Below are 16,886 nucleotides of genomic sequence, written 5' to 3' on the forward strand. Positions count from 1 at the left end.
GTCCGACTTTTCGCGACCCCGTGGACCAGATCACGCCAGGCCTTCCGGTCTTCCACCGTCCTCTGAAGTTTGCTCAACTTCATGTTCATTGCATCGATGACACTGTCTAACCATCTCATCCTTTGCCGTCCCCGTCTTCTTTGACCTTCAATCTTTCCAAGCATCAGGGTCTTCTCCAGTGAGTGCTCCCTTCTCATTTGGTGGCCAAAGTATTTGAGCTTCAGTTTCATTATCTGGCCTTCCAGGGAACAGTCAGGGTTGATTTCTTTTAGGATTGACTGATTTGATCTTTTTGCAGTCCAAGGGACTCTCAAGAGTCTTCTCCAGCACCATAGTTCAAAAGAATCTATTCTTCAGTGCTTGGCCTTCCTTATAGTCCAACTCTCGCAGCCATACATGACTACTGGGAATACCATTGCTTTGACCATGCGGACTTTTGTTGGCAGGGTGATGTCTCTACTTTTTATCATGCTGTTTAGGTTCGCCATCGCTTTCCTCCCAAGGAGCAGGCGTCTTTTAATTTCATGGCTGCAGTCACAGTCTGCGGTGATCTGGGATCCCAGGAACGTGAAGTCTGTCATTACTTCCACGACTTCCCCTTCTATTTGCCAAGGAGTGATGGGGCTGGATGCCATGATCTTAGTTTTTTTGATGTTGAGCTTCAAGCTCACTTTTGTGCTCTCCTCTTTTACCCTGAGCAAGAGGCTCTTTAGATCCTCTTCACTTTCTGCCATTAGAGTGGTATCGTCTGCATATCTGAGGTTGCATATCTGAGCCTTGGATAGCACATCAAAATACCTAACATAGGAACAAAAGAGACGTCAATGTTGGATCAGGCCAAAGGCCCATCCAGTTCAACACTCGGTGTCACACAGTGGCCAGAAATACCAGGTGCCATCAGGAGGTTCACCAGTGGGGCCAGGACATTAGAAGCCCTCCCACTTTTGACCCCCCCCCAAGCACCAAAAAGACAGAGCATCCCTTGCCCCAGAGCCCCTATCTATACCTTGTGGCTAATAGCCACTGATGGACCTCTGCTCCATATGCTTATCTAATTCCCTTTTGAAGCTGTCCATGCTTGTAGCCACCACCACTTCCTGTGGCAGTGAGTTCCATGTGTTAATCACTCTTTGGGTGAAGAAGTACTTCCTTTTATCCGTTCTAACCCGACTGCTCAGCAATTTCATGGAGTGCCCACGAGTTCTTGTATTGTGAGAAAGGGAGAAAAGTACCTCTTTCTCTACCTGCTCTATCCCATGCATAATCTTATAAACCTCGATCATGTCACCCCTCAGTCGTCGTTTCTCCAAGCTAAAGAGCCCCAAGTGCTTTAACCTTCCCTCATAGGGAAAGTGTTCCAACCATTTTATCATTTGAGTTGCCCTTTTCTGCACTTTTTCCAAAGCTATAATATCCTTTTCAGCTCATTTGAATGAGACTGCAAATGTCTCATATGCCTTCTGATTTGAATGAATTTGTTGTTTTATTAATTGCCAGGGTTGCCAAGTCTGGGCTGGGGAATTCCTGGAGATTTGGGGATGGGTCCTAGGGAGAAGAGGGCTTGGGGAGGGGGGGGCCCTCAGTGGTTTGTAATGCCATAGAGTCCACCCTCCAAAGCAACCATATTCTCTGAGGGAACTAATCTCTGTAGTCTGGATATAATTGTAATTCCAGGAGATCTCCAGTTCCCACCTGGAGACTGGCAACCATATTCATTATTACATACACTGATATATTAAAATAATTTGCTTCCTTTTAATTCTTTCTTAAAAAAATAAGAATTGATCTTTTTTTAAAATGAGGAAATTAAAATCGTCTTTAGCCAGGGCAAAATAACCTCAAAACCATCTGTTCTTTTGTTCTGAATTCCCTCTTCTGGGTCCCTGACCATCCAAACATCAAAATGACTCCCTTGAAACTTCCATTGTCTGGTCTTTTTCTCTGATTTTCCCTCTCACCTGGAGATTCACTCAAAAATAGAATTGCTCACCTTTAAAACTGGTTGATTAAAAAAAATCTATGTGAGCTCACTTAACAAATGCTCTTTGAAGCCTATTCAAATATCAGATGGGATTTTGGGATCCTAAATTGAAATCTTTTATTGCCTCACAGAAGCAGAACAGCAGGGGCTTTGGTTCTCAGTAGTGAAAACAACAACTCTTCATTGTTAGTTGGCACAATTAATTCAAACTTTTCTCGCAGTAGAAGGGCGCAGAAGCACAGATGTTTTAAATATAACTGTATCTTTGGTCCTAGCAAGCATTTCCCTCAGCTCTCTCCAAAAAAAGTATTCCACCCCCTCAGATGAACCTTGATCTCGTCTCCAACCCTGCTACCCTCAGACAATCCTGTCTCATGGCCACTGGCCAACAGGGGGCTCTCCTGCTCTTTCCTGCTTTGCTCTCTGATTCTTTGCTGCATTCAGGCACGTTCCAAATACTTAGGCTGAATCTGCATTTGTCTTTCCCACCGGTGTCCCAGCCTTTTGACTCCTCTTCAAAAAAGCTGTCTACATTTGGTGTCGTTTTCACACCTCAACAGTGCTAGCATACTTTTGCACTGTCCACATATGTTTATCGTCCTTTCGGGGCGGCACCACTGTCATTGCGCCTCCCCACTGCTTTAAAAGAATCTTCTCCAAACAACATTCAAACAAGCATAGAGAAAGACGGCGTCAGAGCAGCACGAAACTGATTTAAAAATGCAAATGCAGATTTGACCTTAGTCTTGTTTCTCATTCTTATGTTAGTCTCTCAAGTAAAACACCTTTCACGTAGTCAAAATTTGCAAGCTTCCAGGATTGGCTGAAAGTCTTACCTTCTTCCATATTCTGCCAGGTTCAGCCTTACATCGACTATGGGGCTTCTGATTTTGAGCCTCTACAGATGAGTTCAGTGATGAAGGCAGGTCCAGGCTGGAGAAAATGGTCAAAGACTGACTAAGGTCTGGTTCACATGTGGTAGAATGTTAAGTTGGTAGAATGGACTGTTTCGCCACTAAGTAAGAATCACATCAGGGATCCATCTAGTCCAGCATCCTGTTTCACATAGCAGCCAACAGCTTGCCAAGGCCCTCCCCTGATGTTGTCTTGTAGCACTGAGCCTCATTGCCCTAAATATGGAGATCCCCTGTAGTTACTATGGCAAGTAGCCACTAATAGACCTCACCTCCTTAAATCTGTCTAATCCCTTTTCAAAGCCATCTATGTTTGTGGCCATCACTACATTTGCTGGCATTCTACAATTTAATAATTTGTCTGTTGTCAGGTCATTGGGTAGCTTCGGACTGCAGGAAATGGATTTCAGTTTTTTATATTCCTTTGTATTAAAAAAAAACCCCTTCCCCGCAAATAAAAAACTAGCACAGCAGGGAAATGATTCTATCCATTCTCTTTGCTTGCTGTGCTTGTTTCAACATAGAAGAACATTGAAAAAAATTCTCATCCATTTGCTGTGGAAGACTATAAGTGGTATAATCCTTTTTACCTCCTCAGGTCTCTGCCACTTCACTTGAGAGCCAGTTTGGTATAGTGGTTAAGAGCGTGGACTCTAATCTGGGAGAACCGGGTTTGATTCCCCACTCCTCCACATGCAGCTGTTGCTGTGACTGTGGGTCAGTCATAAGTTCCTTTCAGAGTTGTTCTCTAAAGGGAAATTCTTGAGAGAGCTCTCTCAAGCCCAGGTACCTCACAGGGTGCCTGTTGTGGGTAGGGGAAGGGAAAGGGAAAGGGATTGTAAGCCACTCTGAGAGTCCTTCAGGTAGTGAAGGCTGGGGTATAAATCCAATCTCTTCCTTCTCCTGTATGTGTGAATCAGGCCTGTGAGAAAGGAGAAGCTGCTGAAATCACAAATAGTCCATATTCCATAAGGCTGCATCACTTAGCTATAGCTCGTAATTTCTGTGTCCAGGGAAGTCTCCCAATTTTAATTTCTTCTGTGCAGAGCCCAGCATCACACAAATGGCAAAGGACCCTTCTGGGAGACTGTATACAGAATGAGTTACTAGGGATGGGTGTAAACCAGTTCACAAACTAAAGTTTGTGACAATTTCTGGTCAGTTCGTGCTTTGCAAAGTCAAGTTCATGGCAGGTCACCTGGCACAAACGTTTCGCAAACTTTCAAGCTGTTTGTGGAGGTTTGTGCCAGTTCTTGAGTGGAGGCATTTCCAGACAGAGTGTCTCCACTCAATCTACCACCCCACGAACCTCACAACCTGAACCAGTTCATGAAGCAGCTAAAAGTTCATGACAGTCCATGGTTCGCAAATGGAACATGCCATGAACCGAACCATATTTTTCTGGTTTGTACCCATCCCTATGAGATGTCTTTCATTTGATCTTTGTGAGGAGTGATTGGTAAAATCTAGGGTTAGTCAATAAGGATCCCCCCCCTTTATGTATAGTGCTGTATGAATTCTAAGATCCTATGCCAGAAATCCTGCAGGCTGTTGCTATCCAGTCAGAGGTAGTGCCTAGAATCACATGCCAGCATAAATGAAAAACCAACTTTGTGCCTCTTTGCCGGACCTACTGCCTTCACTAGACCTCTCAGGGAACTGATGTGGCCTTATCAGATGCCATCTTGTAAAACATGTTTAATTGTTCTGAATAGAAACAAAAACAATATATAATTTAGTGGAGTTGGCATTTCCAGAGCAGGTTAAGAATTTAGGGATATTTATGGACCCAGCCTTGCTATTTAATAAGCAAAATGGTGGGGTGTTCAAAACTTCCTTCTTCCAGTTGCATCTAGTTCGCCAGCTATCTCCTTTCCTAGAATCAACCGACCTGTCCCTGCTAATCCATGCTTATGTAACATTGCAGTTGGATTACTGTAATGTGCTCTATGTTGGACGGCTCTTGAAGACACCACAGAAATTGCAGCTTGTCCCAGAATGTGGCAACCCAACTGTTGTTAGGGGCTGGCTGGCGGGCACATATCATATCTATTTTAAAACAGCTTTATGGCTGCCAGTTCACTTCTGGTGAGTAACCCTGCTAGTCTATCTGCAGCAATAGAAAAGAGCGAGAGTCCAGTAGTACCTTAAAGGCTAACAAAATGTGTGGCAGGGTACGAGCTTTCGTGAGTCGCTGCTCACTTCAGTCTAATTCAAGGTGCTGGTTATCACCTTTAAAGCCCTTCATGGTCTGGGACCCACATATCCAAAGTCCTATATCTTCCTATATGTCCCTGTGTGGGAGCTACAGTCTTCAGCTTGCCATCTTCTGGTTGTTTCCTCAAGGTGGCCTGTCTGGTATTAACCTACCTGTGCTTTTCGTGTGGCTGCTTCTGCTTTTAGGAGCGAGCTCCCTGAGGTGAAGTGGATGCCATCAATGAACACCTTTGGGAGGTTTTGTCAGGTTTTTTTTTTTAAAAAAACTTCATTTATACCCTGCCTTTCTCCCCAGTGGGGAACCAAAGCAGTTTACATCGTCCTATTCTCCTCCATTTTATCCTCACAACAGCCGTGTGAGGGAGATTAGGCTGAGAGTGTATTCACCTGAGCATTTAATGGAGTGTAAGCATCAGGCATTGTATTAGGTTTGAAGTTAATTGGGTTTTTGTTGTTGTTTGGATGTTTTTAATTATGTGTTATCAGCTGCTCCGAGCCTTCGAGAAGAGCAGGGTACAAATGTGTGATTAACTAAATAAATAGTCTGAAGCTGTGATTGTATGACACACCAAATTTGCCCAGGCTGTACCTGGAGGGAGATGTTCCTGTCACTACATCCCAGTTGTATTGCTGCCATCTCCCCTGATTCTTCAGTGCAGTGCCCCCAGTGTGGTGCCCATGGGTGCCATGGTGCCAGCCAACACTTTTCCTGCTGCCTGCCAAGTGTTTTTAGGAAGTGAGTAGAGCCGGGCGTGGCTTTTGCCCAGCAAGGCTTCTGATTGGTCATTGGAGATTTGATGGGCTGTGCAGATTTTTCAAAACATTGCTTTGGTATCAGCTGCCACCACAGCACAAAGGTCTTTACTATGTGTCTGAAGGTAAGCTGCAGCCGCCACAGGCTTCCCAAGTACTTATCGTGATTCAGCGGGGGACACAGACGTCCTCACAGGATCATTCCTGTGGGGACAACAGACGCGCTGCACCATGCCGTCGCCAGGAAGGGCCGCCAGGTGACGCTCTGACAATGGGGCTGGAAACTTGATGGTACCATCGAGTTTTCAGTCCCATTGCCAGAGCGTCGCCCAGCATCACTTCCTGGTGACGGCATGGTGTGTTACAGGGAGGAATGGTCCGGCCGGGGAGCATGTTTCCCCTGCCGGATCACGGTAAGTACTTGGGAACCCTAAGCCGCCATTGTATGGCAGCCTTTTGGGGGGGGGTGTCCACCCTGCTGTGGCGGAATTCTAAAGGTGTTTTTAGGCTCAAAAAGGTTGGTGACCCCTATTTAAGTTCATTCTCAGAACACTATCTGTACATATTAAGTGTCTAAGAGTGGGGTTCTCATTTCCTGGATACCTTTGCTTGTGGTGGTGGTCAGGGAGGAAGAGGGACACATTTGGTTAGGTGATCTTTAGTCCCTTCTGTTTCTGTTACTCTGAAGAGTGCAGCATTTCCAGTAAGAAAATGTGACTCTCTCCAGTACAGACCAGTGTTCCTAAACAGTGGGAAACCTATTCATAATTTAAAGCCATACTGGATAAGGTACTACATGTCATGTGTATAGGGGGCAGGATTGTTCCTCCTGACTGCACCCCTGACTCCTTGAGTTCAGCTGAAGGTCTGGTCAGAGTTGTACAGTCCACTTGTGTGATTGGGGGAGCCTGTCTTCTGAAGGGGGTTCTGACCACATGGAGAGGGCTTGCGTGTGCACAACTTGCTCATATTTAGCTCTGACTAGTCTTTCACATTGGGAGGGGTCATAATCCTGCTCCCCTCCATCCACAAATTGTATCCATGGATCTGTTGCCAGAACAGTTCTGTTGGCACACACTGATGGAGAACAAGCTACAAGCCCGCTGGCCTGTTCTGAGTGAAAACTGGCTTCTTTCTCACATTATTCATATAGGCAAACCATTATGCAATCTCGTATTTTGTTAACAGTCCTAAATGGCAGAACTAGGCTTGCTGTTAGGTAACAGGATGGCTGCCTTAAGGCAACAGATTTTGAAAAACATTAAAGGGCAGCAAATGATCAGCAAATGAATTATTGTATTTTTAAGCATGGGGATAGGATTTTTCTCTTCAAGGACTGGAAGGGATTGCTGCCTGCCCTGCTACAAAGTAGATCTTTACTATTCCCAGTTTACAGGTAGGAGGATGAAACTTAGTACCAGGGATTTGACCATGTCCTACCCAGTGAGTGTGTGGCTTGAAGCAGGACAAATCTTGGTTTCCTGGGTTTGAGTCCTATAGCTATTAGGACACACTACTGTTGCTTTTTCTCCTTTTGTCAGCTTATTTGTCTTTATCTGTGTTTACAAGAGTATTCCACATGGTGGAACCTAGATGAGCGGCTGAACTGTCACAACAGACACGGTTAAACTAAGAGCAGCCAAGTTAGCAATGGTGTGCCATAACCTTCCTTGACCTTCCTGCTTTGTCAGCAGATATTTTCCACTGCATACCAGTTGTGTTGTCCTCTCACTTTACAATAATTTTGTGTTGTGCTAGTCTCCCTGCGATACTTGAGGAGTGATGGGAAACTGAATGCCGTGGTCTTCAGCAACGTTCCGTTAGCCGACGGAAAGCGCCACGCTGTGCTCCTCAGGCTAAGCGACCTGCAGCGTGGCTCCAGCAAAGCTGAATTGTACGTGGACTGCAGGCAGATGGATTCAGTTCAAGATCTGCCTAAAGCATTTTCAGGGCTGGCACAGAGCTCGGAGGCAGTGGAGTTACGGACGCTGCAGAAAAAAGCCCAGGTGAGCCTCTGTGAAGGAGCAATAGATGCTCCATTCCTCTCATGGCAAAGTGCTTTGCTGACCAGCTGGCAGTCAGCCCTGTCTGGGAGACATGTGCTGGAGCATTCAGGACCACGATGGGAGGATGAGGATCTGGCAGTCAAGTCCATTGGCAAGGGCATCTGCTGCTGATGTCAGGCAAGCTCTGCCGCGTGATCTGCAAGTGGCAAGATGTGTCTCCGTATGCATTTATGATGTCCTTTTCTTTTCAAAAATTCTCTCCCCCCCCCCACAAAAAGTGCAGCTAATAGAAGTTGGAAAGTACTCAGGAATACTAAGCATGCATTTTCCTCATGATTTTATTTTATGCTCTTCTGGCAGCTGACCAGCAGATGAAATTTTGACTGGGCCGGCTAAATTATTTAGTATCTAACCTCCACCCCCCCACCCAGGAAAGACATCAGGAGTGCTTTGAGACACTGTAGGGTTTGTTGACTGCATTAGTTCAATTCTCTTTTGTGAGAACTTTTGATTTCAAATATGTCTCAAGATCGCATGTTTATAGAGATGCATTTGTAAACATGGGGAGATCATATTTGAAAAACTGAGAAACCAAAATGCAAATGCAAAGGGAAAAAAATCAACATGTTATTATTTCATTTCTTATGATTTGTAAACCCATCTCATAAATTTGAGAAATTATCTTTTACTTGATTTAGACAACAATTTTGTTCAACAAAGATGAACAAGTCTAGGGGGATCCTTTGAAACGTCTCCCCTCTCCCTGTGTGTGGTCACTTAATTAGATATTTCCATGTTCGTTTGGCAGCTACAGTTTGTACCTCTCCAGCAAACCGAGATTTCAAACTGGAGACGTCACATTTTATGCTGTCTTCCTCTGTGTTCCTTATATCTGCCTCTGAAGCTGAGAGTGTCTTTCGTTGTTCTAGGACTTTTTGGAAGAGCTGAAGCTAGTGGTGAGAGGGTCATTGTCCCAAGTAGCAAGCTTGCAGGACTGTTTTCTTCCACAGATTGAGCCATCAATCCAAGATCCAGGTAACTTTCACATATATAATTACGTTGTCACATAAAAAAGTTTTCTGATTACCTAATTCAAGGTGACAAGAGCCCAGTTCACCAGCAAACACTCTCCCTCTGCTGCTAACCTCTGTTCACTTCCTCGGCTCCTCCTGAGCTAAATAGCAAGAGGAACCCAGTTTTTGGCAGTTCTTAGAAGGCACCTTTTCTCATCAGTGACTTTTACTTATGAAAAGAAGCTGACAAGCATAGATAATAGCATGTCAGGGAAGAGAGGCCAGGCAGGTCAGAGGGAGGAAAACAACTAAACTGTTGCATGCAGCCGCGGGGCAACTGGCTTGGGGGGGGGGGACTTAGCATCAGTGAGGGAGTTCAAGGCCAGTAACTCAGCATCATCACTTTTGGCACACAGTGGAAGTGGAATCATTGTATCACTGGTGACATGAGGATGTTCTGGTATTTGGGCAAAAACTCTGTGGTCAACTCCTTTATCACCATAGAGTTTTTTTGCCCAAATACCAGAGTGTCCTGCATCACCAGTAACATGATGGCATCACTTCCGGTGCCACCATCAGTGGCGATGCTGCATTGCTAATGGTGTTGCTGCGTCACTGGCCTAGGCCTCCCCCTGTTGCAGGCAAGTCCCCCTCACAAGCCAGCTGATCGGTGGCGGACGGTGGGGGATCTCCTGTCCCGAGTGGGGGACCTGGCAGCCCTAATGCAACCAAACTTTAAAAACAGGATTAAACATGATTTTTCTGTGAGGCAAACCTAGTTTTACCCATTCTTACAATGCATTTTACAGATGTATTCCCTGATTTCTGCTGGCTGTCTTTCAACTTTTCCCATCTTCCAGGGGAAGGTCTGCCTTGAAAAGAAAGTTTTAAAATGCAGTATGAGTATTTATTTGCTGATTTATTATTTTTTTAAGAAAAGCTGTTTTTATAAGAGCTGCAAAAAATGGGCTGGGGTACACTGAGGAAATGGATGTGTGATGTAGTAAGCACCAGCCAGTTAGTGCTGGGCACCACTATGTTCTGGTACATGTTAACTAGCTCTTCCCTCTGTGTAATGGTTGCTAGTGCCATGACTCACTGTTCAGCTGGATGTAGCCAACAGGGAGTCTGAAGACGGCTCAGAAGCAAGTAACAAATACTGCGGCCCTTTGACTGGGGAAATGCCTGGGTTGTTGACAGCCTCCACAATTTACAGCCAGGGCCATTGATAAGTACAAGCTCTTCCCCAGAATTACGTTCGGACTCTGAGGAGGATGACATCGCCTCACCCAGTCTGTTAGAGGTCGGGAGGGAGAAGAGAGGAAAGGAGAGGAAAATCCGGTCATAAGTGATCACAGCTAGAGAAGCTGATGTCTCCTTTCAAGAACAAGCAACACCCGGTTGGGGAGGGGCTGCTGCAGTTTCATAAATATCAAGCACTTGCAGCCAGTCCCTTGCTGACAACAACGTTTGTACCAACTCCCTGATGTGACTCCTGGGATCAGCCTTGCTTCTTGCCTCCATGTGCTTTGACCATTGTTCTGGACCTGACCATGCCCCTTGGACTCTGCCTAGTATCTTGACTCCTACAGTGAGCTTTCTTCTGTACCTGACTATGGTTTGTGGACTTGCTTGGGATCCTGACGCCTTTGGTGCCTTGACCTTGGACTGTACCAGACCTCAACTCTTGGGCCTTGCCTTGCCTTGCTGCCTGGTCATGGTGCCTGGACCTCTTGCATTAGGCTGGGACTATCTCTTGAAACCCAGACGCCAGGGCCTTCCTGTAACTCACTGGCACCAGGCCTTTGGTCCTGACCGCAGTACACAACAGCTAGTGGGAAGACACCAGCTCCAAAGTTTAACTGATGGAAATTAAATGGTTGATTGAAGTACTGTGAATGATACTAAAAAAGCATAATAAACTAAATATATGACATATGAATAAATGAGAGATGAGGGATTAGGGAGTCCTGATTAACAATACAGGCCGGGGAAGCCATTTTTCCCTGAGGTCCAGCTTGGACAGCCAGTTTGGTGTAGTGGTTAAGTGTGCGGACTCTAATCTGGGAGAACCGGGTTTGATTCCCCACTCCTCCACTTGCACCAGCTGATGTGACCTTGGGTCAGTCACAAGCTCTGGCACAGCTGTCCTTGAAAAAGAGCAGTTTGTGTCAGAGCTCTCTCAGCCCCACCCACCTCACAGGGTGTCTGTTGTGGGGAGGGGAAGGGAAAAGGAGTTTGTAAGCCACTCTAAGACTCCCAGTGAAGGGCGGGGTATAAATCCAATCTCTTCTTCTATCTCTGTTTACAATGCAACAAATGTTTTTTTCCTACTTTTTCATGTAACTGCTTACATGAAATATTTTAGAATATCCATGTTTCTAATGGAGCATCTTGCTTTTGATGAAGCTGCTTTGATAGCCACTGAAGAAGAGCTGGGAAGCACCTTGGAGAAAGGTATCAAAGCCCCAGTCCCCCTCCCTTTTGTGGGGGTCTCACAGCATTTAGCCTGGGGTCCAATCCAAAACCGGCAGAGTATGCAGACATTTAAAAACCTCTGGTTCCATTTCATTATTTATTAGCTAATGCATAAACCTGCTTTTCGATGGAAAAAGTTCTCAAAGAGATGTAGAAAACATCATAAGACAATACTAAACCAACAATCATATTACAGTATATAAAACCCATTAAAACTAATACCTCCTTAGGGTAGATATTGAAGTTCTTAGAGAAGTATTCTTTGGGCTTGCATTCTACTATGGGCATGCTTTCTAGCATTTCTCTAGTATCACTGTTAAAAAGATATATCAAGTCTGTAGCCAAAAGCAATTTAAACTGAATTGCTCTGCCATATGTAGGCAAAAAAAGGTTAAAAGTTGCCTTATTGGAATGAATGAGTAGGTGCCTGGGCGTTCTGTGTTTTGTATTTGTTGAAATGAACCCGTCAGTGGTTGGCTTTCGAAAATCCGATGCATCTTGGAGATGATTTCTCAGGAAGCTTTGGCAGTTCCATTTCTTTAATTGAGGATGTTATACATTTGTGGCAATAAATGCTGATGTCGCATAAGGGTCGCACATGCATGCATAGGGGTGTTTGAAATGCACGCAGGAAACAGACTGCTGGAAACCAGATCTATCACCATGTCCTGAAGCATTCTGCCTTCTCCAAAGCCTTTTGAAACATCCCACTCCAAGAGGAGTTCTGTTGAACTCAAAAGCTTGCACACTGTTATGTGTCATTGCGCTGGTCCTAATAAAAGGAATAACAATAATTGTGTTGAGGAAGGTATGGAATGGGTAAGGTGACATCATTTTGGGGTTCTTGCCATTGCTGCATATGTCTTAGTGGATGGATGGTGGGGTTCCCAGCCCTAGCTAGTACCCTGGTGTGAGAAATCATGGCGTGAGGACAAGGGATTCTGCATTGCACCAATGTGCAAAGTCATTTCTCGTGTGAGACTGGAAGTGACATCACTGCATCAGAGCAATGCTCTAGGATTCACCTCAGACTCTACGGCTAAACCCTAGAGCTGTGGGTGAGTGTCCAGCCGACACAATGGTGTCACCTCTAGTTTTGTGCTGAGAGAGATGTCACGCATTGGTGCGATGCCAAATCGCACCACTCTTTCAAGTGCTGGTGGGCAAGAGGGGTCAAGGCTGGGAGGACTCCTGCTATAGCAGGACAGCTGGCCTCCCTAGTGGATGGTGAGGCAGTTGCCAGAGACTCTGTGGAAGTGGCTGTCATGGTTCCAGTGCTACTGTTTTGCTTTTTACCTTTTGTCCTATTATTGCATGTTGGTTTTGCATCTGGAGGACCATGTTATGATTACTTAACATCTGTGTCAGCCTTAGATTAGCAGCAACCATCTTAGCTGGTCCATAGGATTCTCTTGAGTGAAGGAAGGGATGTGCTTGATAAGCAGAGTTAGACAGCTATCAAAAGGCTTTTGTAGCATGTGAAGAGCTGCCTTGAGGCACATCTCACTTAATTTTGTTTTTGATTGGTATCTGGAAAAGGTTTTGTTCCACTAGCAGTCTTGTAATTGGAGATGTCAGGGACTGAATTTGAGGCCTTCTACCTACAAAACCTGCCTTCCATTACTGAACTGTGACCCTTTTCCCCACTACTCTTTTAAACTAGTTGACTTAACTTGACTCTGAATGGTGTAGCACTGCTTAATATGGGCCTGTTTTCCTGTGAAACAAAAAGAGGCCTCACAGATGCAAACAGGGTGCTCTGTTGCTGGGCTGTCTTTTTCAAAATAGCCTTATAGGGTTTAAGGATTTCTGTAACCCCACTGCTTCAGCCCAATTGGGACAAGGTTTTATATTTCTTTATCTTCTGCACCTTGAAATTGTATGACCTCCTTTATTCAGGTATACTTTGGGAGACAAGACTACTTTGAAGGGGGTTATGGGATAAAACCCAGAGGTAAACTTTATTGCTGCGTAGCAGTTGAGTATGTAAAGCATGCCTGGTATGCAGGCTGTGGAAGGTTAAGAAGGAAAGGTTTTACTGTGTCTGAAAAATAGTCTATGCAAGGTCATGGCATTATTAAATGCAAATGCAAAAAGTACAGAGAAGATTTTGATCTTGATGGAGAAGCTGAACATAAGACAGATCAAATAGCTAACTTAGTATTTGGTGTTTTATACATGTTTTTGTTAATTTCTAAAGAATAGTGCCTTTAAGGGCAGGGAAAGCAGGATGGTATAACCCGATCTCAGAAGCTAAGCAAGGTCGGTAGTTGAATGGGAGACCACCAAGGAAGACACTGCGGAGGAAGGCCATGGCAAACCACCTCTGCTTCTCACTTCCATTGGAAGCCCCTTACGGGCATTGCCATAGGCAGGGCTTTTTTTGTAGAAAAAGCCCAGCAGGAACTCATTAGCATCATAGGCCACACCTTGACACCACAGCTCATTAGCATATCAGGCTACAGCCCCCTATTGCCAGAAGTGTGGTCATCCAGCCAGACCCACCTTTTGCTTCTTATTCTGTTTACCTTGTTTGTTGTCAAAACCCAGGGTCTTTTTTTTGTAGCAAGGACTCCTTTGCATGTTAGGCCACACACGCCTACTGTAGCCAATCCTAATGAGTTTCTGCTGTTGGGTGTGGCCTATTATGCTAATGAGTTCCTTCTGGGTGTGGCCAACTCAGGAGCCAGCCGGAACTCCGTTCCTGTGCGTTCCTGCCCAAAAATAGCCCTGGCCATAGGTAATCTGTGACTTAATGGCACTGTACACACACAAGCGCACACAGTTCCCAAAGCTGTGTGCCAAATGCAGGCTGGGAGGGCTGGTGGGCCCTTGCAGGGAAGCGTCACCAGGAGGGAGGGAGGGGCACTTAAAGCCTCTCTTGCTTGGCCCTAGTGTTGCCAGCCTCCAGGTGGTGGCTGGAGATCTGGGATTACAACTGATCTGCAGGTGACAGAGATCAGTTCACCTGGAGAAAATGGCCACTTTGGAAGGTGGACTCTATGGCGTTATTCCCCACGGAAGTTCCTCCCTTCCCCCAAACCCTGCTAGGGTTGCCAATCTCCACGTGCCACTATTACAGGTGATCTCCAGACGGCCAAGATCACTTCCCCTGGAGAAAATGGCTGCTTTGGAGGATGGACTCTAGCATTATATCCTGCTGAGGTCCCTCCCCTTTCCAAACTCTGCCTTCCCCAGGCTCCATCCCCCAAATCTCCAGGTATTTCCCAACCTAGAGCTGGCAACTCTAAATCCCGCCCTCCTCAGGCTCCACTCCCAAAGTCTCCAGGTATTTCTCAGCTTGGAACTGACAACTTTCCCACCCCCCAGTAGAGGCCAGTCCTCCCCCAGCCAGGTTTTATTATTCCAAGGAGGAAAAAATGATAAGAAATGGCTGAGAAGGGGAGTAGAAAGGTTCAGCACTCTCCTCCTGGCTGCTATGTGTCTGTCCCTCCATCCCTGCTACATTGGAAAATGCTGATTTGGGAAGAAGCATATTATCAAGTAAGCCGCCCTGAGCCCACCTTGGCGGGGAGGGCGGGGTATAAATTAAATAAGTAAAGTGAGATTTCACTCTGAAAATGGTAAACACTTGAATAGCATAAACTTCTATAAAATACAGGCTCCTGGATATATACCTGGGGGGAAACTGGACAAATAGCGGCGGGGGGGGGGGGGCGGGAAATGTGAGGCTGGGGAAAGGACGCATGGATGGGTGGCTTGAATCCCTTTCCCCAGTGCTATGGCTTCAATTGGGGGGGGGGGACCCAGTGTTTGCTGTTCAGCATTAAAATCATGCTGGAGGCCAGTCATTGATCTTCCAGCATCATATCTGGTTTGAGGGCTCTTTTTGTAGCAGGAACTCCTTTGCATATTAGGTGACACACCCCTAATGTAGCCAATCCTCCAAGAGCTTACAGTAGCCCCTGTAAGAAGAGCTTTGTAATCTCTTGGAGGATTGGCTACATTAGGGGTGTGTCGCCTAATATGCAAGGGAGTTCCTCCTGCTACAAAAAGAGCCCCATGCTTAGGATTGGCAGTAAGTTAGTTGGTTCTAGAGTCATGTGATAATGCACATGAAGCAGTATGAATACCTTAAAGTGCCCTATAACTAATGTGAATAAGGTTTTTGTATTATACTATTTAATTGTTCTCATTGTATTGTAGGTGTCTCTACGAGTGACTTTAATAAACAGTTACTGGGTCACATGATGCAAATGAACCAAATACTAGGTGATGTGAAAGATCTTCTCAGACAACAGGTATTTGACAAAGGTCCTCTCCGCACTTGGATCTCATCCCTGATTTTATCAAAGTTCAACTCGCAACACAATACCTTGCATTTATCCCTGGTTATAACAGCATCCATTTATTCTGGGACAAGTGTGGGGCAAAACCGGGGTGACCTCAGTGTAATGTGGAAACAAAAAATACCCCGAGATAATTAAAGGGGTAAACTCAAGTGTAGTGTAGAATGTAAGGATTTAAAGTCTAGTGTGGAATCACCCAGTGTGTTACATGGTGTGCGTTTTGTTGGCCCCTAACCAAACCGGTATGTTCTCTGCAGTGCCAAGAGAAAATTCACCCAGTGCTTTAGGCTTGCAGTCAGTGCAAACCTGTTTTTCCACACATTGAGAAATGTGAAATAAAACAACCCATTGCAATTTTAAAGAGAGGGGTTGCTTATACATATTCATGGTTCATCCCAACTGTGCTCAATGAATTAACTCCAGAAAAGAACCTAACTAAAAATATAAAGATATGCCAAAGTCTATAAAGTTATTTACAAGTGGAGAGACTAAATGTACAAACTTTAGCATATTTCCAGATGAGGCAAAATAATTGAGACTCCTTGAATTGATTTTTATGAGACATAACTGAAGTCAGACAGGATCTAAAGTTTACTTCAGACTTTCCCAGAAAAATTCCAAAAGATAGATACACCACTCCAGTTCTAGCCAGTTTATATAATATAAAAATGAGTTTGACAGTCAAATCTGACGTTTTTGAGAGGGACCGTAATTTAGTAGGGAGATTTTGGGGGTGGAGCCTGAAGAGGGAGGGGTTGGGGGAGGGACTTCAATGAGGTATAATGCCATAGAGTTCACCTTCCAAAGCAGCCATTTTCTCCAGGTGAACTGATCTCTGTTGCCTGGAAATCAGTTGTAATAGTGTGGGTTCCCCAGCCACCACCTGAAGGTTGGCAACCCTAATCATTTAGCAATTAATTTAAGAACAGGATTCAAGTATGAAACCAAATTTTAGCATTGTATCAATACTTTTATTTGAGGGATTGTTGAGCTTGGAGATTAATGTTGTGTACTGTGAGTAGTTTTGCTGGTGATAGTATTAAATAGGAGGCTAAAATGTTAAACCAGTGCTATCTATAGCAGAATAGACTTGAAGCCCCACGTGGACAATTAAGGCAAGATGTAAGTAAAATCAGGTCATTCTTTTACATAATTGTCTTCTGTGCAGCTTCTGGATAATGGCAATTTAGAATGAGACCAATCCATATATATTC

At 45.0% G+C, this 16,886-nt stretch overlaps 1 protein-coding gene across 1 annotated transcript in view; it reads left to right on the plus strand.

Annotated features, from left to right (window-relative positions):
* Positions 1–16,886, plus strand: part of THBS4 (thrombospondin 4) — a 59,045-nt gene that overhangs the window by 16,706 nt on the left and 25,453 nt on the right. The window contains exons 3-5 of the mRNA XM_015417204.1: positions 7,624–7,871; positions 8,801–8,906; positions 15,530–15,624. Coding sequence (XP_015272690.1) covers positions 7,624–7,871; positions 8,801–8,906; positions 15,530–15,624 — 449 coding nt within the window. The remainder of the gene's footprint in view (positions 1–7,623; positions 7,872–8,800; positions 8,907–15,529; positions 15,625–16,886) is intronic.

The sequence above is a fragment of the Gekko japonicus genome, unplaced genomic scaffold (assembly GCF_001447785.1).
Source record: "Gekko japonicus isolate JY-2015 unplaced genomic scaffold, Gekko_japonicus_V1.1 scaffold1462, whole genome shotgun sequence".
Taxonomy (NCBI): domain Eukaryota; kingdom Metazoa; phylum Chordata; class Lepidosauria; order Squamata; family Gekkonidae; genus Gekko; species Gekko japonicus.